At 46.4% G+C, this 17818-nt stretch overlaps 1 protein-coding gene across 5 annotated transcripts in view; it reads right to left on the bottom strand.

The window, feature by feature from the left end:
* ZDHHC1 (zDHHC palmitoyltransferase 1) overlaps nt 1-17818 on the bottom strand; it is a 477328-nt gene that overhangs the window by 391725 nt on the left and 67785 nt on the right. For all 5 annotated transcript variants that reach the window (XM_085639635.1, XM_085639633.1, XM_085639636.1 and 2 more), the window contains one exon: nt 1930-2148. In XM_085639635.1, coding sequence (XP_085495761.1) covers nt 1930-2148 — 219 coding nt within the window. The remainder of the gene's footprint in view (nt 1-1929; nt 2149-17818) is intronic.

Here is a 17818-nt window from a genome sequence, read left to right as displayed (position 1 = left end):
TTTATCAACTAATGATTGCTACAATAATGATAAAGTGCAAAGTTAATCGAGAATTTTTGGGCAAGCATAACTCCGAGAAGATAAATGGATGCAAAGGAAATAGCATTTGCCTGTAAAGTAGCTAGTTCACATCTAGGCCGGCAACATAATTTACATGAGACCGCAGCAAGTCTACTTTGTCTGATTGCCAGTTAAGAACTTAAGTCGCTGCATGCTAATGTTGAATCTTTAGATCACAGGGCAGTGTCATTCATAGTAATTAATGTCTGTCTCTTACTGCAGAGTGAGGAGGTACTGGAAGCTGAAGTAACACTTCTGAGTGATTACCCTACAACTCGAAACTGTAAACCCAGATCATCTACAGTAAGGCTCCCTATACTGTCACCCTAATACCCTTCATCACCTAAAGATGAATGATTCATGTGTGCAAAAGTCTCCAAAGTAGAACATTTCAGGAATTAAGGTCTTTTAACTGCTAACTTGGGAAGAGAAATATCTTATCAAATACCTTCCAATATTGACATCTAAGTACATGCAGATTGGCTTGTCCCTTGCCTTCAGGCCCAAGGAAGTGCTATGCGCACAGCCGTTGTACAGCACCGAAAGCTATTTTGTTTTTCAACATTCTCAACCCAATCAGAAGCCTTTGAGCATTATTTTGACGCCCTCCTTTTAACTGAAACGCTTCACTGTTTTGCAGAAGCTGCAGAGAGACAGAGGCCTTTCTGGTGGGGACGGAGAATGGGACGTGCTTGTATCAAGATCAAAGGCAAACTGGAAAGTGCAATTAGTTTGAACAGGTCAATCTATACCCATCATAAGCACTTACGCAATGTTTTGGCTTCTCCACCTATCCTCTCACTATCTTCACACATTACACAAGCTGAGAAGCAATATCAGACTTCCTGATGAGGACTGCATAAAAAACAGGCAGGTAATAACTTGAAAGGCTTGGCGCCCAGACCCATTTCTCATTGGAAGATACTTAACAGAGGACAGAACCGAAAGGAGACAGGGAATTACAGTAGTGCCAGATACAGACTACTCAATTAAAAGATTATGCTGAGCTAAATTACTCATTGGGTGATTAAACGCATCAGCCTAAATCAAGATCCTAGGTACAATACATGGGGTAGGAGTTGAAGGGGGGGGGGGGGGGGGAATACTTGTTAGTCACACTTATTGTGGTGCGTCCCATGGATAGAGATGTTCTGAAATGGACTGAGAAGCAAGCTTATATACTTACTAGGGATTAAACTCGTCATGGACATTTTAGTTATACTGATGATTCATGAAAATGGAGCGAATTCTGTGCAAACCAGATGTGTGAGAACAGTGTGCTTGAACATAGGTACAATGAGATGACAGTATTTTTTCAATCCATTGAATGCATTACAATTAATGATTTCCACTGACAGTATTTCAAGAGACACTTCCTTAGAAACCTTTGTAATAAGAAACCAAGTTGCAAAATGAGGGCACTGGCAAAAGAAACTCTGTTAAAATCAAAACTCATGCATATTGAAAGTGCTGATCAAATTGTGGGCCTGAAAATAACCTGCAAACGAACAGAAGCTCTCGGTAGACCTGACACATATTGCTATAACACGAAAGACCGTGTAATCAGATTCTACAATTCCATCATGCTTAAATATGATTCTGTAGGACACCAAATGGAACTAGTGGATTGTTTTACATGACAAGTCGATTGCTTTAACACCTCATTACATGGACAAGCTTTTTGTAATGTACACAATCCTGTAAATAAAGTAATAATGTTAAAAATAAGTCCACATTCCTGTAAATAAAGTATTAATGTTAACATTTCATACACTGGGAAAGTTGTGAGTCTTATAAGTGGGAGTATTAGTAAAGGTGACTATATAGAGTATGTGAGAAACCACATCTCTTTCCATTACAAAAGGATACAATGTAGCCAGCAGGCACCCAGTGATGAGGCAGGAGTGGTATAAGAATGCCGAAGTAGACCACCGAGAAGAAGAAGTAGGTGAGCCAGGCGAGTATCTGTAAAGGGTGTGGAGGCCAGCTCCACCCATTTGTTCTGCTGGTCTGTGGGGGTTCCTCAGACTGTGTTCGTACGCCCTGCTCTGGTGCTGTCTTATTATGGTGTTTAGTGCAGATGTTCATCTAAAAAACAAAGTGAAAGTGAAACTATGCCACTGCTTATCACACAGAAATCATCATAATGATGATGCTCTTCAGAATGAGTGCTTATTGAGACTTCACAGAAGATACTGTCATCATTGCATTGCAGCCCATTTGTTTTTATTACTCACTGTTCTACATTCAAAAACATAGATATTAAGGATATATTAAAATTTCTGCAACAGTGACTCACAGTTTTGTTTTCCTCATAACTTATAGAAAGTTCAACGAATCTGCTCATAACTTCCCAAATAAAGTTAACTTAGCTGGTTCCAGCATGCCATGCTTAATGTACATCTCCCCAGGCGTTGTGGAAAAAAGGGTGGGTGTGGGGGGTTACATTTACCTTCCTAACTCCCTTAGGAATCTTTGTTTTCCTCTGAAAAAAAACAGTTACAGAATGAAAAATGTTCTCGCTATCGTAACAGAAAGTTTCAATTCTATTAAGGACTCGGAAGCGAGGATTATGCTTTATAATCTTTACTTCGCTTGTTATAAATTTGAACATCAGCCATTTTAACATAAGCTTCACTATACAAAACAAACATTCCCAAACGCTCTTGGGATAGCACAACATTAACAACCAATCTGGTCAAGGCAGTCCAAATTTGGTTCATTGTTAGTGTCCTTGCTGCCTCTTTTCATCCCACGAATCATGCTAACATCCGTTGCTCATAAATCCTCTTTGGAACCATCATTCCCAATGGAAGCAAAGAAACCAGGAAAGTAATTGAAACCGTGTTTCCAAAGAGAAACAATCCACCTCATATCAAACACAATGATTATGAGCAAGAAACAATAGTCAATTAGTACAGGCATTTCAGAATAACCAGCTACTTACTAATAACAGGAAGAGAATAAATCGGGAACTTCTCGCTGGGTGGGATATGCCTCACCTCCGGGTCCTTAATGGAATTAAAACGTTCTTGTATGATAGCTAGGACATTTTTCGTTCTATGTCAGGGCCAGAGGCAAGGATTATGCTTGTTCAATGCTGGCTTACCACCAAGTGTGCTACCTCCACCACCAGCTTGAAGTAGAACCTCTTAAAAATAGAGTCCAAGGACCAGTCTACTGCATTCATGAGGTCCTCCAAAAGAGCACCAAGCTGAAAAGCTTTTGAGGCCATCGCCCCCTCACTGAATGTGCCCTGAACACTCCCATATTTATACCTGCCTCCTGCATGACCCAACAGACTCAACGGGCGACCATGGGTTAAGTCACCACTTTATGTGGCTTCCACAGGGCACTCAGGAGTTGCCGCTTGCATGGCAGGAGAAGCTCCTACATCATCTCCTAATATGCTTTCAAGCACTGCACTCAGTTTGGGAGAATCAGCGAGTGCCAGATATGAGATGATTCTAGTGTTAGACTTAGTTCACCTGCTGACTGTAAAGGAAAACCCCATGAGGGGAAAATACTCTACTTGTAACATCCACGGCTCATACTGTCTGAGGCCATTCTACATGACACTAGGCATCGCAACATTTGGCTAAAAGTGTTTACCTCGCCAGGAATCTATTTAGTTGCCATGAGAGAAACAGATTGAGGACTTGATGAACATCCCAGAGAGAGGAGAACTGAGGCTCCAGTGGTAAAGGGAGGCGGATGCACCCCAACAATCTCCACATGAAAAGATGCTCTCCCACTGGAAATCCATCAACCGGAACATGGTCCATCGGTATGGAGAGTGAAAAGCATTGATTGGCCGATAGGTCAGACCCTCTGCGGACAAGTCCGACACGAAGTTCAGTATCTGGACTACATCTGCAGTCAAGGGATCCAAGTTCGGTCGTAAACACCAACCTATCCACCTCATCCAAGCCAAGCTATACTGTTTAACCGTGCTGTCTGCCCAGGCCTTGACCAAGAAAATCTCAGCCTGTCTTCAAAGTACCAGGATTTTCCACCTTTGCCTGCAATCCTTCACAACATCAGGAGTAGGGAGCCCTTCATCACCAATTGGTGAGGCACTTGCTTTGGATCAGGAGAAGAGTCTGAAGGAGGGAGAGGGATTGGGGAAGAAAGTCCCATTTGAACTGGGAACCAAACTTGAGACCTCCAAAAGGTGTCACCAGGACCACTGCCGCCCGTTACCCCCACACCTAGGCCGAAACCCTTGCGATCACTGAGAATGGTGGGAATGCATAGCCCCTCTCCTGAGCCCAATCCTGAACGAATGAGTCTGTCACCATCGCCATGGGATTCGGTCTCCGGCTGAAGAACAGGGCAACTGATGATATAGGCGTGAAGCAAACAGGTCTATTGTGAAGGGGCCCCACTTGTCTGACAATGTTGAATCGTGGAGATGGCAGGAGTGCCAGTCTGCCACCTGACTTGCTTGACCGGGAGATACTCAGCTGTGACTGATACATGATGGGCAAGGCAGTGCTGCAAGAAGTCTTTTGCCAGGTCCGACAGGGCTTTCAACCCAGTCCCCCCCCCCCCGTCCCCCCCAAGGTGCTTGATATAATGTACTGCGGATACTAGGTCCATCTTGAGGAGGACGCAAGACTGAATTCTTTCCTTGATTCAGCACTGAACCACGAAGGAACCTGCGAGGAGTTCCATGCAGTTGATGCGCAACCTTTGTTCTTCGTGTGACCAGATCCCCACTGTGGGGAGTTCTGCACTGTGCGTGCCCCAGTGTGAGCTGCTGACATTGGACTCGATGACCAGGTCTGGATTGGAACTAAAGATCGCTCTCCTACTGCAGGCCTGTAGGTGGGAGAGCCACCAATGAATCTCCTCTCTTGCCTCCTCTGAAGGACACCAACTGTGAGTACGTGATTACCTTCGGCAGATGATGGGCCTTGAAACGTTGCAACGCACAATAATGTAGTGGCCCTGGAAAGAAAATACCCTGAATGAACGACAAAAGTAGTCCCACCAGTCTTGCTAGCTGTGGGAGGGAAGTTTACTGTCTGGAGAGGGCTTGCCGCAACTCATGCTGAATCTTTGCCACCTTCTGGGATGAAAGACTCAAGCTGGCTATCAAGGGGTCTATCACAAAACCCAGGAACGCAGCTGTCTGAGAGAAGGTCAGGAGGGACTTGTTCATCACAAATTCCAGAACCTCCAAGAGGTCCACAGTCATCTGCAGCTGCACAGAAAACTTCTCAGAATGTTCTTAAAGAGAAAGGACCATAGAAGTGGATATTTTCTGAAGAGAATAAATCTTCCCATAAAATAAAGGCCATGGGGGTAAAAACAAACCCCTGAGGGGTAAAATATCCTAAATAACTTTGCAAGCAGTGTTCACGGAACAACCATGAAGAACATAAGTAGGCAACAATACAACCCCCAAACAAGCATTGGCATAGGCAATAGGTCTCGCCTTTGGGACCTTATAAGTGTTTAGCCATGCAACACTTGATGTTGTTACACCAAGGATTTTGTGCTGGATAACTAAACACTAATAGGGTCCCTAAGGCGAGACCTATTGGCTATGCCAATGCTTGTTAGTTTTCCTTGTAGATTCATGAAACAGAACAGCCACACAGACTGTACAGGAAGGTTTAAGGTAGCATCTCACAGTGAGGACTGTTGTTTATTCTGGTAAATACCAGTGTGATGTGCTAGCTGATTGACAATAATTGAACTGGTTTATATTATATGCTGCTAATGCCATGCAATAGTTGCAGGTGAGCGGCTCTAACCAGGGTCGGACTTGGACAGAAAATCGGCCCAGGCACCAACATTTAAATGGCCCCTTAGTGAATTAGAAAGCTGAAAAAGAGGCCCATGTGTGCAAATTGGAGCCATTTTGAACTTGTAAGGGCACGCTGCATAAGTGTTTTGCAAGCAGTGAAAAACTGCATGGATTTTATCTTGCTGAAGGCAATATTTGATTTAATAGAGAAATCAACAGTACAAATCGGCCGATAAAACCGGCCCACAAACTGACCTACAGAACCAACCCTTAGGGCACCTCCGAATTGCCCTGCAAGCCAGTCAGTTACTTGCAAACCCTTTCTGTAACACAGTCTCCATGTTTTCGTGAGTCTCTATTTTTTAGTATTTTATATTGTTTGTTGCATTTTAAAAATAAAAATCAAGTAACGATCAATAACAAATGTCTGCACAAAAACAAAAGGTGTCAAATATACTATATGAAAGTGCACTTTTTGAAGGGCTGTTTCTCTGGTGAGAAAGTTGCGAGCAACATAGTGTCTTTTTCATCTTTGCAGAGGGAGACAAGGTATCGAAGAAAACAAACATTTAAAACACTTTCGTATCTTTGTGAGTTCATCGGGGCTTTACAGATACAGGATGTGGTGGTGACCTCTGTGCTGCACAGGTGGGGCGGGTAGTGGCCACGAGAGGTGTAGGAAAGGGCACACGGCTTACGTACGTAGACAGACTGTTACATTCTTGTTTACGTTTTGTACTTTCACGTATGTATATCACTTACTCCATCGGTGTATCGTATTCATACTGTAATAAATGCATACTGCATGAATACAGATATGTATGTATGTGGATATACGCATTCTAAGGCTTGTAATTTTTCCATTTCTGTATCAGGTTTTCTGTGTTCTCCATTTTCTCGTTAGGAGCAGATGAAAAAGAACACATTTTTGCAGATTCAAAACTGTGCACTGCTTTGCATTTACACCAAGAAACAGAGTGTGAGCCAGCATCGCAAATTAGGCTTTGTGGCTTAGTTGATAAAAGCGCCTGTCTAGTAAACAGGAGATCATGAGTTTGAATTTCAGCAGTGCCTTTCACTTTTGACTCTTATTCATAACAGACTAAAGAAAAACGGTTTTAAAAAATAGAAAAATACATTATTTCTTGTCTACGATGTTGCTGCTGCAATCATCCACGTGCACACACAATGTTCCAAGCTAAACAAGCGTGCGCACCTCGCGCTGAAAGGAGGCAGCAGGGGGAGGGGACAGAGGAGGGGGCCTGCGCCTGTTTCCCTTGCGGGAGCAAGCAGGAACCATATGTTTGTAATTAACACATGGTTTGAAAGGTCGCTCCCGCAAGGGAATCGCCAGATGTGCATGCGTTGCCATTGGAAGCAATGCAACGCGTGCAAGTTTTTGCTCGCAAAGCTGTTCCGATGGCTAAAGGTCTCTTTTCCTATGCAGCGCATGCGTGCTGCGTAGGCGAGACCTAAAAATGGAGGTAACCATTGGCAATATAAGTATTTGGAAGAATACAAAATAAAGACGTTGACCCGATCATATGTAAAGGATCCAAAAAAGAGGTGTACATATCAAGGAAACGCTAGCCAATGCACAGGCAAGGAACACACAGCACGGCAGAGCTGGTTTAACAACCATCAAGAAAAGTAGGAGAACTTATAAGAAAGCCAGCCTGTGCACCACAGGTATTCAATGAAAACTGCACCATGCTAAAAAGAAATGGTAATAAAAGCACCGCACACAACTGACGGATAGATAAAAAAACAAGGTCCTTTTGGAAACCTCGGACAGGTCAGAAACAGACTGCCGAGAAGAGAACAAACCACCAAAATGGAAACTCAGAATAGCCGAAAAGTACCAGCATATTCTCGGAATAGAAGCTCCCACCAAGGAAACAATATGTCTTTATAAAAGATACTAAAAGTCAAAAGTAATTATTACCAGCATACCGAAATGCTTCTAAAGGAGCAGGTGACATAGGTAAGCTTCCTAACCGAAAGAAAACACCACAAGCAAACAAACTCTTGAGCACAAAGCCAATCATGAGAGGTAACAAGCATTTGCAATGCAATAGGTCTCGCATTTACGTGAGTTTAAGCTATTGGCATTGTAAATGACAATGCTTTTTATTTATGTTTTAAAAACAAAAAACTAAATAAAAGGCATTGTTATTTGCAATGTTAATAGTTTAAACTCTCGTAAATGCAAGACCTATTGCATTGCAAATGCTTATTTTCAATGTAATCAAATGAGTACTGGTCACCACGTATCACAGGAAGTTAGAAACATTGTCCGGTGAGGTAAACGCTCAGTGCTGACATTTGCAGAGAGCTGCATGTCATTAGTTCGAATCCTAGCTACGTCCGCCCATCCCTTCCTCCCAAAAAAGTAGTGTAAATTATGTACGGGTAAATATGGTCAACTACACCTATTATTTACAGAGCTAAGAAACAGCCGAAGTGGTATATGGCGTGCTATAAAAGCGCAAGCTATTGTTATTTCTATATCGAGCGCTAAGGAGGAGTTTAAATATCAATTACAAACATAGTAATAATTTATGTGGAACTACATTCATACTACATTTACTTCAGAAATCCATGCGTCTGCTATTCCTGGCATGGCCCTCGATGCCAGTTGTGCCATCCATCGCACCTTCCATAAAACCATATTTATTCCCTAGTAGTTTGGTTTTATCACAAGAGACTTTACAGTGGCATTATTTGTCTAAATGCATAAGGCATTTCACTTCTCCCGGGTCATGGGTCGTGTGAATGTAGCGGACGACCTAGTAAATAACTACGAAACACTCCCACGCGAAAATAGTCTACGAAGTCATCCGAAAAACTGAAAACAAAGGAAAAAAGGGAGTGTCAGTCAGTCAAGAAAAACTTTAATTGGTTATCACAACCATAAAGCATAGTACTAAAATGATTAAAAGTCAGTTACAAAGATTTAAAACAGAATTTCATATGGAAATCATTAAAAAAAAAAAAAACTGTTGGGAGTGGGAAGGGTGAGAGGTTACGAAAAAGAGGAAGAAGGAAAAGGAGAGGAGGGTAGAGGCTGGTGGGAAATTAATTAGAGAGAAAAATGGAAGGGCGGCATGGACAGAAGCAGGTGATGAGCGCGGCAAGAGGGAACAGAAAACATGGAGTAAAGAAACCTGAGAGAGAAATGGCCGGTGATGAAATGAAAGATAGCAATGAAACAACCTACATTCAATGCCACTTGTCTTTTCTTTCCCTTACTGCCCCATCCCCTACGGTATTGTTCTGTCGGTCTCTCCTGGACGCTTCCTGCGACTCACTCTCACTCAGTGTCTTTCTGTGTTACCTTGTCAATCACTCTCTCAGTCTTCTTCACTCTCTCCATATGTATCTCTACCTCTGTCATCTCTCCCGCACTCTGTCAGTCTCTCCTCTCTCGGTCTCTGCCAGCCACCTCTCCTCTCTCGGTCTCTGCCAGCCACCCCTACTCTCTCTCTCTCCTCCCTGCTGCCTCTCCTGCTCTTTTTTGGTAAAATGCGATATGAAATGTTGGGTGGGACTTCGGCGCTCCAGCTCTGGGACCAGAGAGTATCTGAATTAGACGAGGGGGGGTTGTTCGTCTGAGTGGGGCGAGGAGGGCGAAGCATGCGACAAATTAATTAGCGGTCTTTACCAACGGCCATGTCGTTAACCTCGTGCCCTGTGATCATTACCCCCTTCCCCTCCGCACTTTATTTGCACTCTCTGAACTTCAAAGGGACATGCAGGAGGGACTTTAGGGACGCTGCCTGCGGCAGATGCACAGAATTTGCAGTCTTTAAAAAAGGCGGTAATTTGAACAAAAGTTTTGAGTCTTGTGAAATGCACAGAAGGGGTCCTATACGAAGAAATCCCAGGACCTAAAAAAACGTTAATGTCGCACGAGGCCTGGTCTGGAGCTTTGGGGACGTGGGAACATTAGGATGGAGGGGCCAAGGCGGTGGGGGTCTGGCAGCGCACTTGGTGATTTATAGGGGCCCATCTGCAGGACAGCTGTCTGGCGCATGCAGCCACCATGCTGCAAAAAGCCACCAGGGGAAAAATTGCAGAGAATGGGTGTTACAGATGGAAGTGGGGGAAGGGCACGGGCCCGTATTCGGTTCTCAGCAGCTGACACAGCTCGACCTAGCCAAGGTCACAGGAGGTGTGCAACCACCCGTGGTCTGGTACGGAATCACTTCTCTCCCAAGGCGGCGTCTATAGACGCTCTTCGCACCGCAGCTTAGAGAAAGGGCAGATGAGCCCCACCCCTCTTCAATTCAAACTCAAAACAAGCATTACACGGACGGATGTGAAAAAACACATGGCCCCTGCGCGCGAAGACTGGTACGCACAACGAAAACTACACAAGTAAGCTGAGACTGGTAATTATAACCAGATGGCCCCCTTAAAGATAAGGAATTGCTTCACGACAGCCGTGAAGCAGGCAACCCAGTCCGATCGCAAGCCAAAGGGCGGCAACCAAAAACCCTCATTTCCAATGGCAGGCCACCGTTTAGCATAAACGCTGACGCCGGACAATGAAAATGAGGGGCGGGGCTTAAAGCCCTTTTCTCAAAGTCCTCTCCTACAAATTCTCTCGCGGAGGCGGAGCAACGCTTTGCGCTGCAATGCACGCGAGACCTAAAAAGGGAAAGAAAACCTATTCAATGGATATCCTCGTAACACACGATAAGGGGATGTAACCTGTCACAGACTGTATTGAAAAGAGAATATCTGCTAACCGCAGGAACACTACATCGGGTGTCACCAACAGGCAAAATCTAGACAACTATAGAACTCCTATAACATAGTCAGTCATGTAAGAAATAAAAGATACCAAACAAGTCTAGATAAGGTAAAAACCTAAAGAGGCAGATAATTAAAAAGCGTGAAATTAGGACTTTCACCTCAACTGTCGGTGAAAAGCCGCAAAGATGAGTTGGCCTGGGAACCAAACAGATGGGTGCCATCAAATGGCAAATTAACCAGAGCAGCTTGAACAACCTCTGAAAAGCCTCAGCAACGCAACCAGGCACGACAACGAAGTGCCAAAGAGGATGCCATTGCCAGACCCACTGATTCAGTAGTATCCATGCCACATCTCATGATAAGTTTAGCTGCCTGTTTGCCATCCAAAATCAACTGATCATGATTGGATCAGAGGCCATTGATGACAACATAGATTGTAATGAATCCCACAATGCGTGAGAAAAATGCCCAAGAACACAAGACGTGTTAATGGACTTTAAAGCAGAACTAGTAAATGAGAAAATGTGCTTGCCACAAAGTATCTTGTCTTCTAGAATCTCTGCCCGTGGGATACTAGGGAGAGGATCCATATTCTGTGAGGCTGAAGCAGCCTGTACCACCCAGGAGACAAGCCAGATCTCCAGGAGCCGGCTGGTGCCTGAAAGATATAGAACGATAGACTGAGCCCCCCATATCAGGTTTATCCCAAGTACCCAACAAAGTTTCGTACAGGGCCTCACTATGTGGGAGATGAGGCTCCACCCCTGTCCGACCTTGACAGACCACATCAATCAGGGAATCAGTAGACCTTTCCACTGAAGGAAGAGTTAACTCAAAAAAAACAGCCACTGCTCCTTAACATGTTCGCAAAGGTTTGTGTAGCATGTGTTCCACCACTGACACAGTCTTATGAGTTTAGTAGTTCACCTGCCACTTCCCATGTCAACCATTTACCATATTCTCTCTCTCTCCACTACAATGGACAAGTAGGAGCTTGCTGGGTGTCCACGGAGGTCCGCTGGGATGTGCAACCTACCAATTATCTAGTGGTGAAGTCTGCTCTTCCAATAAAATTTGCCTCCTCTCGACAAGGGAAGCCAGTTTCTCAAGATCAGAGGCTTGTTGAGGGGGGAAGCAATCTCCTATTGTGGCAGTGGTACTGGCGTGGGAGTGAAAAGAATTGCATGAGGTCAACCAGAACCTGCCGGTGAGGTGTGTGAGGCATGAGAAGGGCTGCACTGGTTGCCACATGTCTTATCAGAAAACAGCAATATTTAAGAGCTACAAGAATGAACAGCAAAATGTTCTTAAATGTGCCCCCCTCCAGAGCAAGGGGCAGTTATCTAGCTCCAAGAGTCAAATAGAAAAATGTAGTATGCACGGAACCATGGCGAGCAGAATACAAATGCAACATAAAAAAAGATCTTCATGTTCATGAAAGGCAGTCAGAGCTTTTTTATACAACGCACATTTGCCTAAGATAACACAAGTTGGTCAAGCACGAACCTAGGATTGATCTGCAATGTTTTAGTTTCAAGCTGTGCACTTCAATGACTAGATGGGAATTCAGTGCTGTAAATGGGCAGGTATTGCCTGCTACTGCTTTGTCCTTGAGTCTTGAAGGATTAAATTAGATCATGGAAGACAGACAGAATGCTGTTGTGATGCCACTGGAGGGAAAACGACCTTAACAAAGCAGTCAAAACACCGCAATACATTTACATCACTGCTTTTACAACGCAAGTCGTTAAAACGACTTGCGCTGGATGGCGCTAAAGACTAAGGAATCGTGTGATTTACTATTCTAACACCTTCCCTACTGTACGTAGGCTGGATTTGGAATAGTAAGTCATACTATTCCTAAGTCCAGCGCAAGTCGTTGTAACGACTTGCATTGTAAAAACAGTGATGTAATGTTCCGCGATCTAAATGATCGCGTTGTAACATCATACATCCCCACTGGATGCTAGCCTGGCTAGCCTGGCTGAGGAGGGGTGATGCCCCAAAACCGGTCTCAGGATAGTTGTTTACAGTCCAGGGAGGGCCTAGCCTGGAAATTCGGGCTGGACTGTTCCCACTGGGAACAGGGTCAGGACAGATTTGCATATGGCTGGGTCTGAACTGGAATGGCATGGGGAGCAAAAAGCAAAGGATTTAGGCCCAGATCTCTGTACTGGGGTGAATGTTTGACATTGTGCAGCATTCTGTCCATCAAATGTTCTTTTTGCATTTGTCACCCTGAGTGGTACGGGTATGCCCAGACGTGGGTCGGGTGCTCTCCAGGCCACTGGAGTCAAGCTAGCCAGGCTGATATGGGGTGATGCCCCAAATCCGGTCCCAATGCTTGTTTCCAGTCAAGGGAGGACCTGGCCTGGCAGTTCAGGCTGGACTGTTCTCATTGAGACGAGGGTCAAGACTGATTTGCATATGGCTGTGTCTGTACAGGAATGGTACGGAGAGCAAAAAAACGAAGGATTTAGACCCAGATCTCTGTACTGGGGTGAATGTTTGACATTGTGCAGCATTCTGTCCATCAATTGTTCTTTTTGCAGTTGTGATTAGGAGAGCATACACCATTTGTATTTCCTGCAGAATCCCTTTTATTTTATGGGATATAGTGATTAAATGTCACAAAATTAAGTTGCAGCAAAAATAGCGGCTAAAACTCAATAATGTGCAGCAAAAATTCCATCTTTGTGCCGCACAATTTCCTAATCCATGCTGCAATATTCTGGGGGGTTTGACAATCTGCCTGTAGGGGCGTCGTTCAAGGGGGGAGGGGGGGTGGGGGGGTAAGGCCTCAGAAACCACCCTGTATATAGACGCACCGACGGCCTCATAAAAATCATTACTCCAAGGGAGGAAGGATTGGGCCTCCTCTACAAACTTGCTCTCAGACGTATGCAAAAGAAACAATTGATGAACGGAATGCTGGACAATGCAAACATTCACCCCCAGTCACAAGGATCTGGGTTAAATCCATCATTATTTTGCTCACCACACCACCCCAGTTTGGACCCAGACATATGCAAATCAGTCTTGACCCAGTTCCTTGTGGGAACAGTCCAGCCCGAACTGCCAAGCCAGGTCTTCCCTGGACCGGAAACAAGCATCCTGGGACCGGTTTCCGGGCATCACCCTTCATCAGCCAGTCTAGCTTGAATCCAGTGGTGTAGTGAGCACGAGACCCACATCTGGGCATACCCTTCCCACTTAGGGCGACATATGCAAAAGAAACAATTGATGGACGGAATGCTGGAAAATGCAAACATTCACCCCCAGTCACAAGGTTCTGGGTTAAATCCATCATTCTTTTGCTCACCACACCACCCCAGTTTGGACCCAGCCATATGCAAATCAGTCTTGACCCTGTTCCTTGTGGGAACAGTCCAGCCCGAACTGCCAAGCCAGGTCCTCCCTGGACCGGAAACAAGCATCCTTGGACCGGTTTCAGGGCATCACTCTTCATCAGCCAGGCTAGCTTGAATCCAGTGGTGTTCATGGCATCCAGAGGAAGAGCTATTAGTGGTGACAGGCAGAACTGTCAATGCGGTACTGTGGTGTCCATTGAGTTTGTGGGAGACAAGAGGCCTCAAATACATGGGGGGGGGGAATTACCCACATTTTCCAGTGGGAAATCTGGGACTCTGTCCCCTATGAGACCTGCGCAGCCAGTATGAAATTACTTACAAGCCCGGAGGGCGTTTCAATGCAGAAAACATAGAAGGGACCCTTCAGGGCATCAATATCTTTCTAACTGCAGCAATTACAGACTCCAAACACTGGGGCGTCAGTCTCCAGACTGACAAAGGTTCCACGCGACTCTTGCAGTGCATGCCTCCCAATCCCTGAGGGAAACGAACAGATGTGCATCGCGGAGCCCAGGAGGGCAGCTCTAGACAAGCGCCGCAGTACCACCTCCCAGTCAGAGGCTCGCACCCACCGAGTCGTAGCAAGCACCGCACACAGCAATACAACCAAACTAATACACTTTGTGAGCACATCAAAACTAGTATAAAACAAATATATGGGAGTAACACTGTCACGGGTTTCACCAGGGAGGAACTACCCAGGAGAGGACACTCAAAGGAGACTCTATAATCTGTATTTTCTTTTCTCCACTTTTATTTGTGGTATACAGAATTGGTAACACTTCTGTTATTGGAGGTGGAGTCCTGGTTCAGGAGGTATTCCTTTCTTCACCGAGGATTCTGATATGCGCACATGGGACCACAGATCTACGTCATTTTCCCGGAAATTAAAGATCAAAACAAAAATTCGGGTCAATATGGGGGACCGAGAAATCCTTAGAATTGGGTAGGGGTTGTGAGGGAGTACCACCAATTGCCACCACCTTGTGCAGCCCAGCTTGGGTTTTAGGTACAGAGACGGTGTCCTCCCTTTACTAAGTTCCCTTCTCCTTCCAGTGCCCGGAAAATCCCTGTAGCCGGAACCGTACCTCGTCCAGCCACACTCCTCCTGGAGAGCGGTGGGGCAATGAGTTGTCTCGTTGGCCTCTTGGCGTCTCCTTGTCCTCGGGGACTTTGGTTTGGGCTTCCTCTTCCACAGAGGTCTGGGGCATCATCCACAGGATCTGCTTGTGCTCCGTTTCATCGCGTCCTCCGTGTTCGCGTTCACTTCCGCTCTCTGAAGCGCGTTCTCCTCCCCCTTGCTTACGCTGCCTTCTTTTGATAGGGCTGCCGCGGGAAGACGTCATCTGCTACGTCATACGGGGCTCCTCCCCGAAGACGCTCAGCGAGGAATTAAAGGGACATGCCGAAGCCTGTATATGGTGTAACAGTATTTCAGTTTCATCGCTTATCGGGGAGGAGGGTATCATCTCTCCCAGTACATCCTCAGCCCCGCGACAAACACTTATCTGTGGCTACTGAGTAGCGAAGAAAGGGGCAGCTTTGCCACTAACAACGGACTACATTTGGACTGCCTTTACCTGATTGATCATTAATGTTGTGCTATCCCAAAGACTTCTGGGAATGTTAGTTTTTTTTTTATAGTGAACCGGATATTCAAATGGCTGCTTATCAAATTTATAACAAGCGAATTCAAGATTATAAAGCATAATCCTTGCTTCAGGTCCTGACATAGATTTACACCTAAGTTGGCCTGAAAGTAGAACTTTACTCAAGGAAAGTCATTAGATGTAAATCTGTTTTGTACATTGGGAAACTGTTACAAAAATGTACCTGGGATGCTTGAAAGGGTTAAAAAACATTGAAATTTCTGGACAGCTCAAAAGATGTGTTTTTATATTTGCCTATGACTTTAGCAATGTTTGACAGACTTACCAGACATTGTTCAGGCTGGACTGTTCCCAAAAATCATTAAAATGTCACCAGAGGGGGAGGAGCCAAGATGGCGACCGGAGCAGACGCTTGAGCGCCCGGCTCCGCCGGCCCTTGGCCTCGGACTATCATCCTGATTCCTATCCTCGCCGATTTTCGAGGTGCAACGTGCGCGACGACGCGCTGACCGCGCCGCCGCTTTCCCGGAGTCTGAGCCCGCCCGGATGCCGGAGCTCTTGGTGCCTTTGTTCTCCGCGCTGGACCCCTGCTCCAATGTGGCCTTGGCCGGCCCCCTGGAAGCTCCGCAGTCACTGGACCCCCGGCGCAAATCTGAGCCCCGCGGCCCCGATCCCGCCTCACACCACGGACTGTCGCCAGACGAGCCGGGGGAGAGACGCCCGGACACCTCCTTCACCTTTCACCTGACGGGCTGGAGCTATAGGGTAAGCCCCGGTGTGGCGGGTCTCCTGCCCCGCTCTGTGGCCCGCGCTGTGGAGGGCTGCAGACCCCCTTCTTCTATTGCCTAGTCGGCTGCAAAGAGAGTCCGAGGGAGGGGAAGCGACTGTTGGCTTTCACCTGTTGCGGCGCAGACCTGCGGGGAATTGCCTCCTTGTTACGATCCCCCCCCCTGGCCACTGTACCGTTCAGCGGTAAAACATGGCGTTGATTGCCTGCTCGCTGCTGGGGGGTGATGCTCCGGTCTCGCCCGCTGCCCGCTTCGCCCTCCCTCTACCAGACTCCAGCTCCACAGTGCCGTCCCGGATTGCTGCCGATGTGGGGGCGCAGCTTCCGCTGACATGCGGCTCCGTTCTGGCTGCCCTGCGGGACTTTCGTCTGCAATTGTGTGATGGCTTGCAAATGCTGAGTGAGCGGTTCGACTCCATACTGTCGGCTGCGGGTCGTGAGCGCCCCGTTTGTTCTCAGCAAGACGTGGGTCTGCCAGTGCTTCTGTCCTCTTGCGGGGACGCAACGACTGGGTATAACCGTGCTACACTGGTGTCTGCATCTGGCTTTCCCGGCACCCAGGATCAATCGATCTCCTGCTCAATTGTGGACACTTTGTTTCCCCGTTCATTGCTGCCTGCTTTGTTGTTGCCTGCCTCACCGCGCCCGCAAGAGTATCCAGCTGAGCGACACCTGACGTCCTCGAGGAACCGTTCACGGTGGCCTACGGCTTCTTTTATGTGGAACTCCTGTACTTTACAGGCCAGGTCTGGATTTTATATGGTGCACAAGGGGACCTCAATAGATGATCGGCGGCCATTTTGTGACTCTACTTCTCCATCTTCTCCCCAGCGGCCATATTGTCTTTGTCTGCACGGGCTGCGGGGCCTTCATGTGGGGGCTAGTCTAATCTTACGCCCGCGATCGGGCCAGGGCTAGATTGATTTCTATCACCATGGTTTCACGGATGGGCTGGACTGGGACTGGAACTGTCTGCATATGTTGTGCGCACTCGTCGCGAATTGTCTGCCTTCATTATATTGTTGTGACACGTTATCTTCACACGACCGCCTTTGTGTGTAGTGGGTTCTCAGTGTGTGGAGACGTAGTTGGCCGGTGGCTTCGGGCGCTCCGAGGTTACGTGGGCTCCTCCCCGCTTTCTTCTTTGTTTTCTTATTTTCTTTCCTTTATTCCTACTTTCTCTCTTGTCTATATTTCGGGTTCATTGGGCGACAGGCACTATGCTGGGGGGGGGGCAGGCCGTAGCCTCCGCATTGGTGTAGGGTGGGGGGGTAATTTACTGTTTCTTTTTAGTTCTATGGGCCTTTTTCTTCTATGTCTCTGCGCTCTCCTTGTTTCCGATTCGGGGTCCGGGTGTGGGGTGGATTGAGTGGGGGCGGCTTTGGAGGGGTGCGTATTTACTCATGTGACTATCCTGTTATATAACTGCATCGCCTCACTGTCTGAGATTTTCTATGGCCGTTTTTAATGA

This window comes from Triturus cristatus, chromosome 12, assembly GCF_964204655.1.
Source record: "Triturus cristatus chromosome 12, aTriCri1.1, whole genome shotgun sequence".
Taxonomy (NCBI): domain Eukaryota; kingdom Metazoa; phylum Chordata; class Amphibia; order Caudata; family Salamandridae; genus Triturus; species Triturus cristatus.
This window is presented reverse-complemented; position numbering and strand designations above follow the sequence as displayed.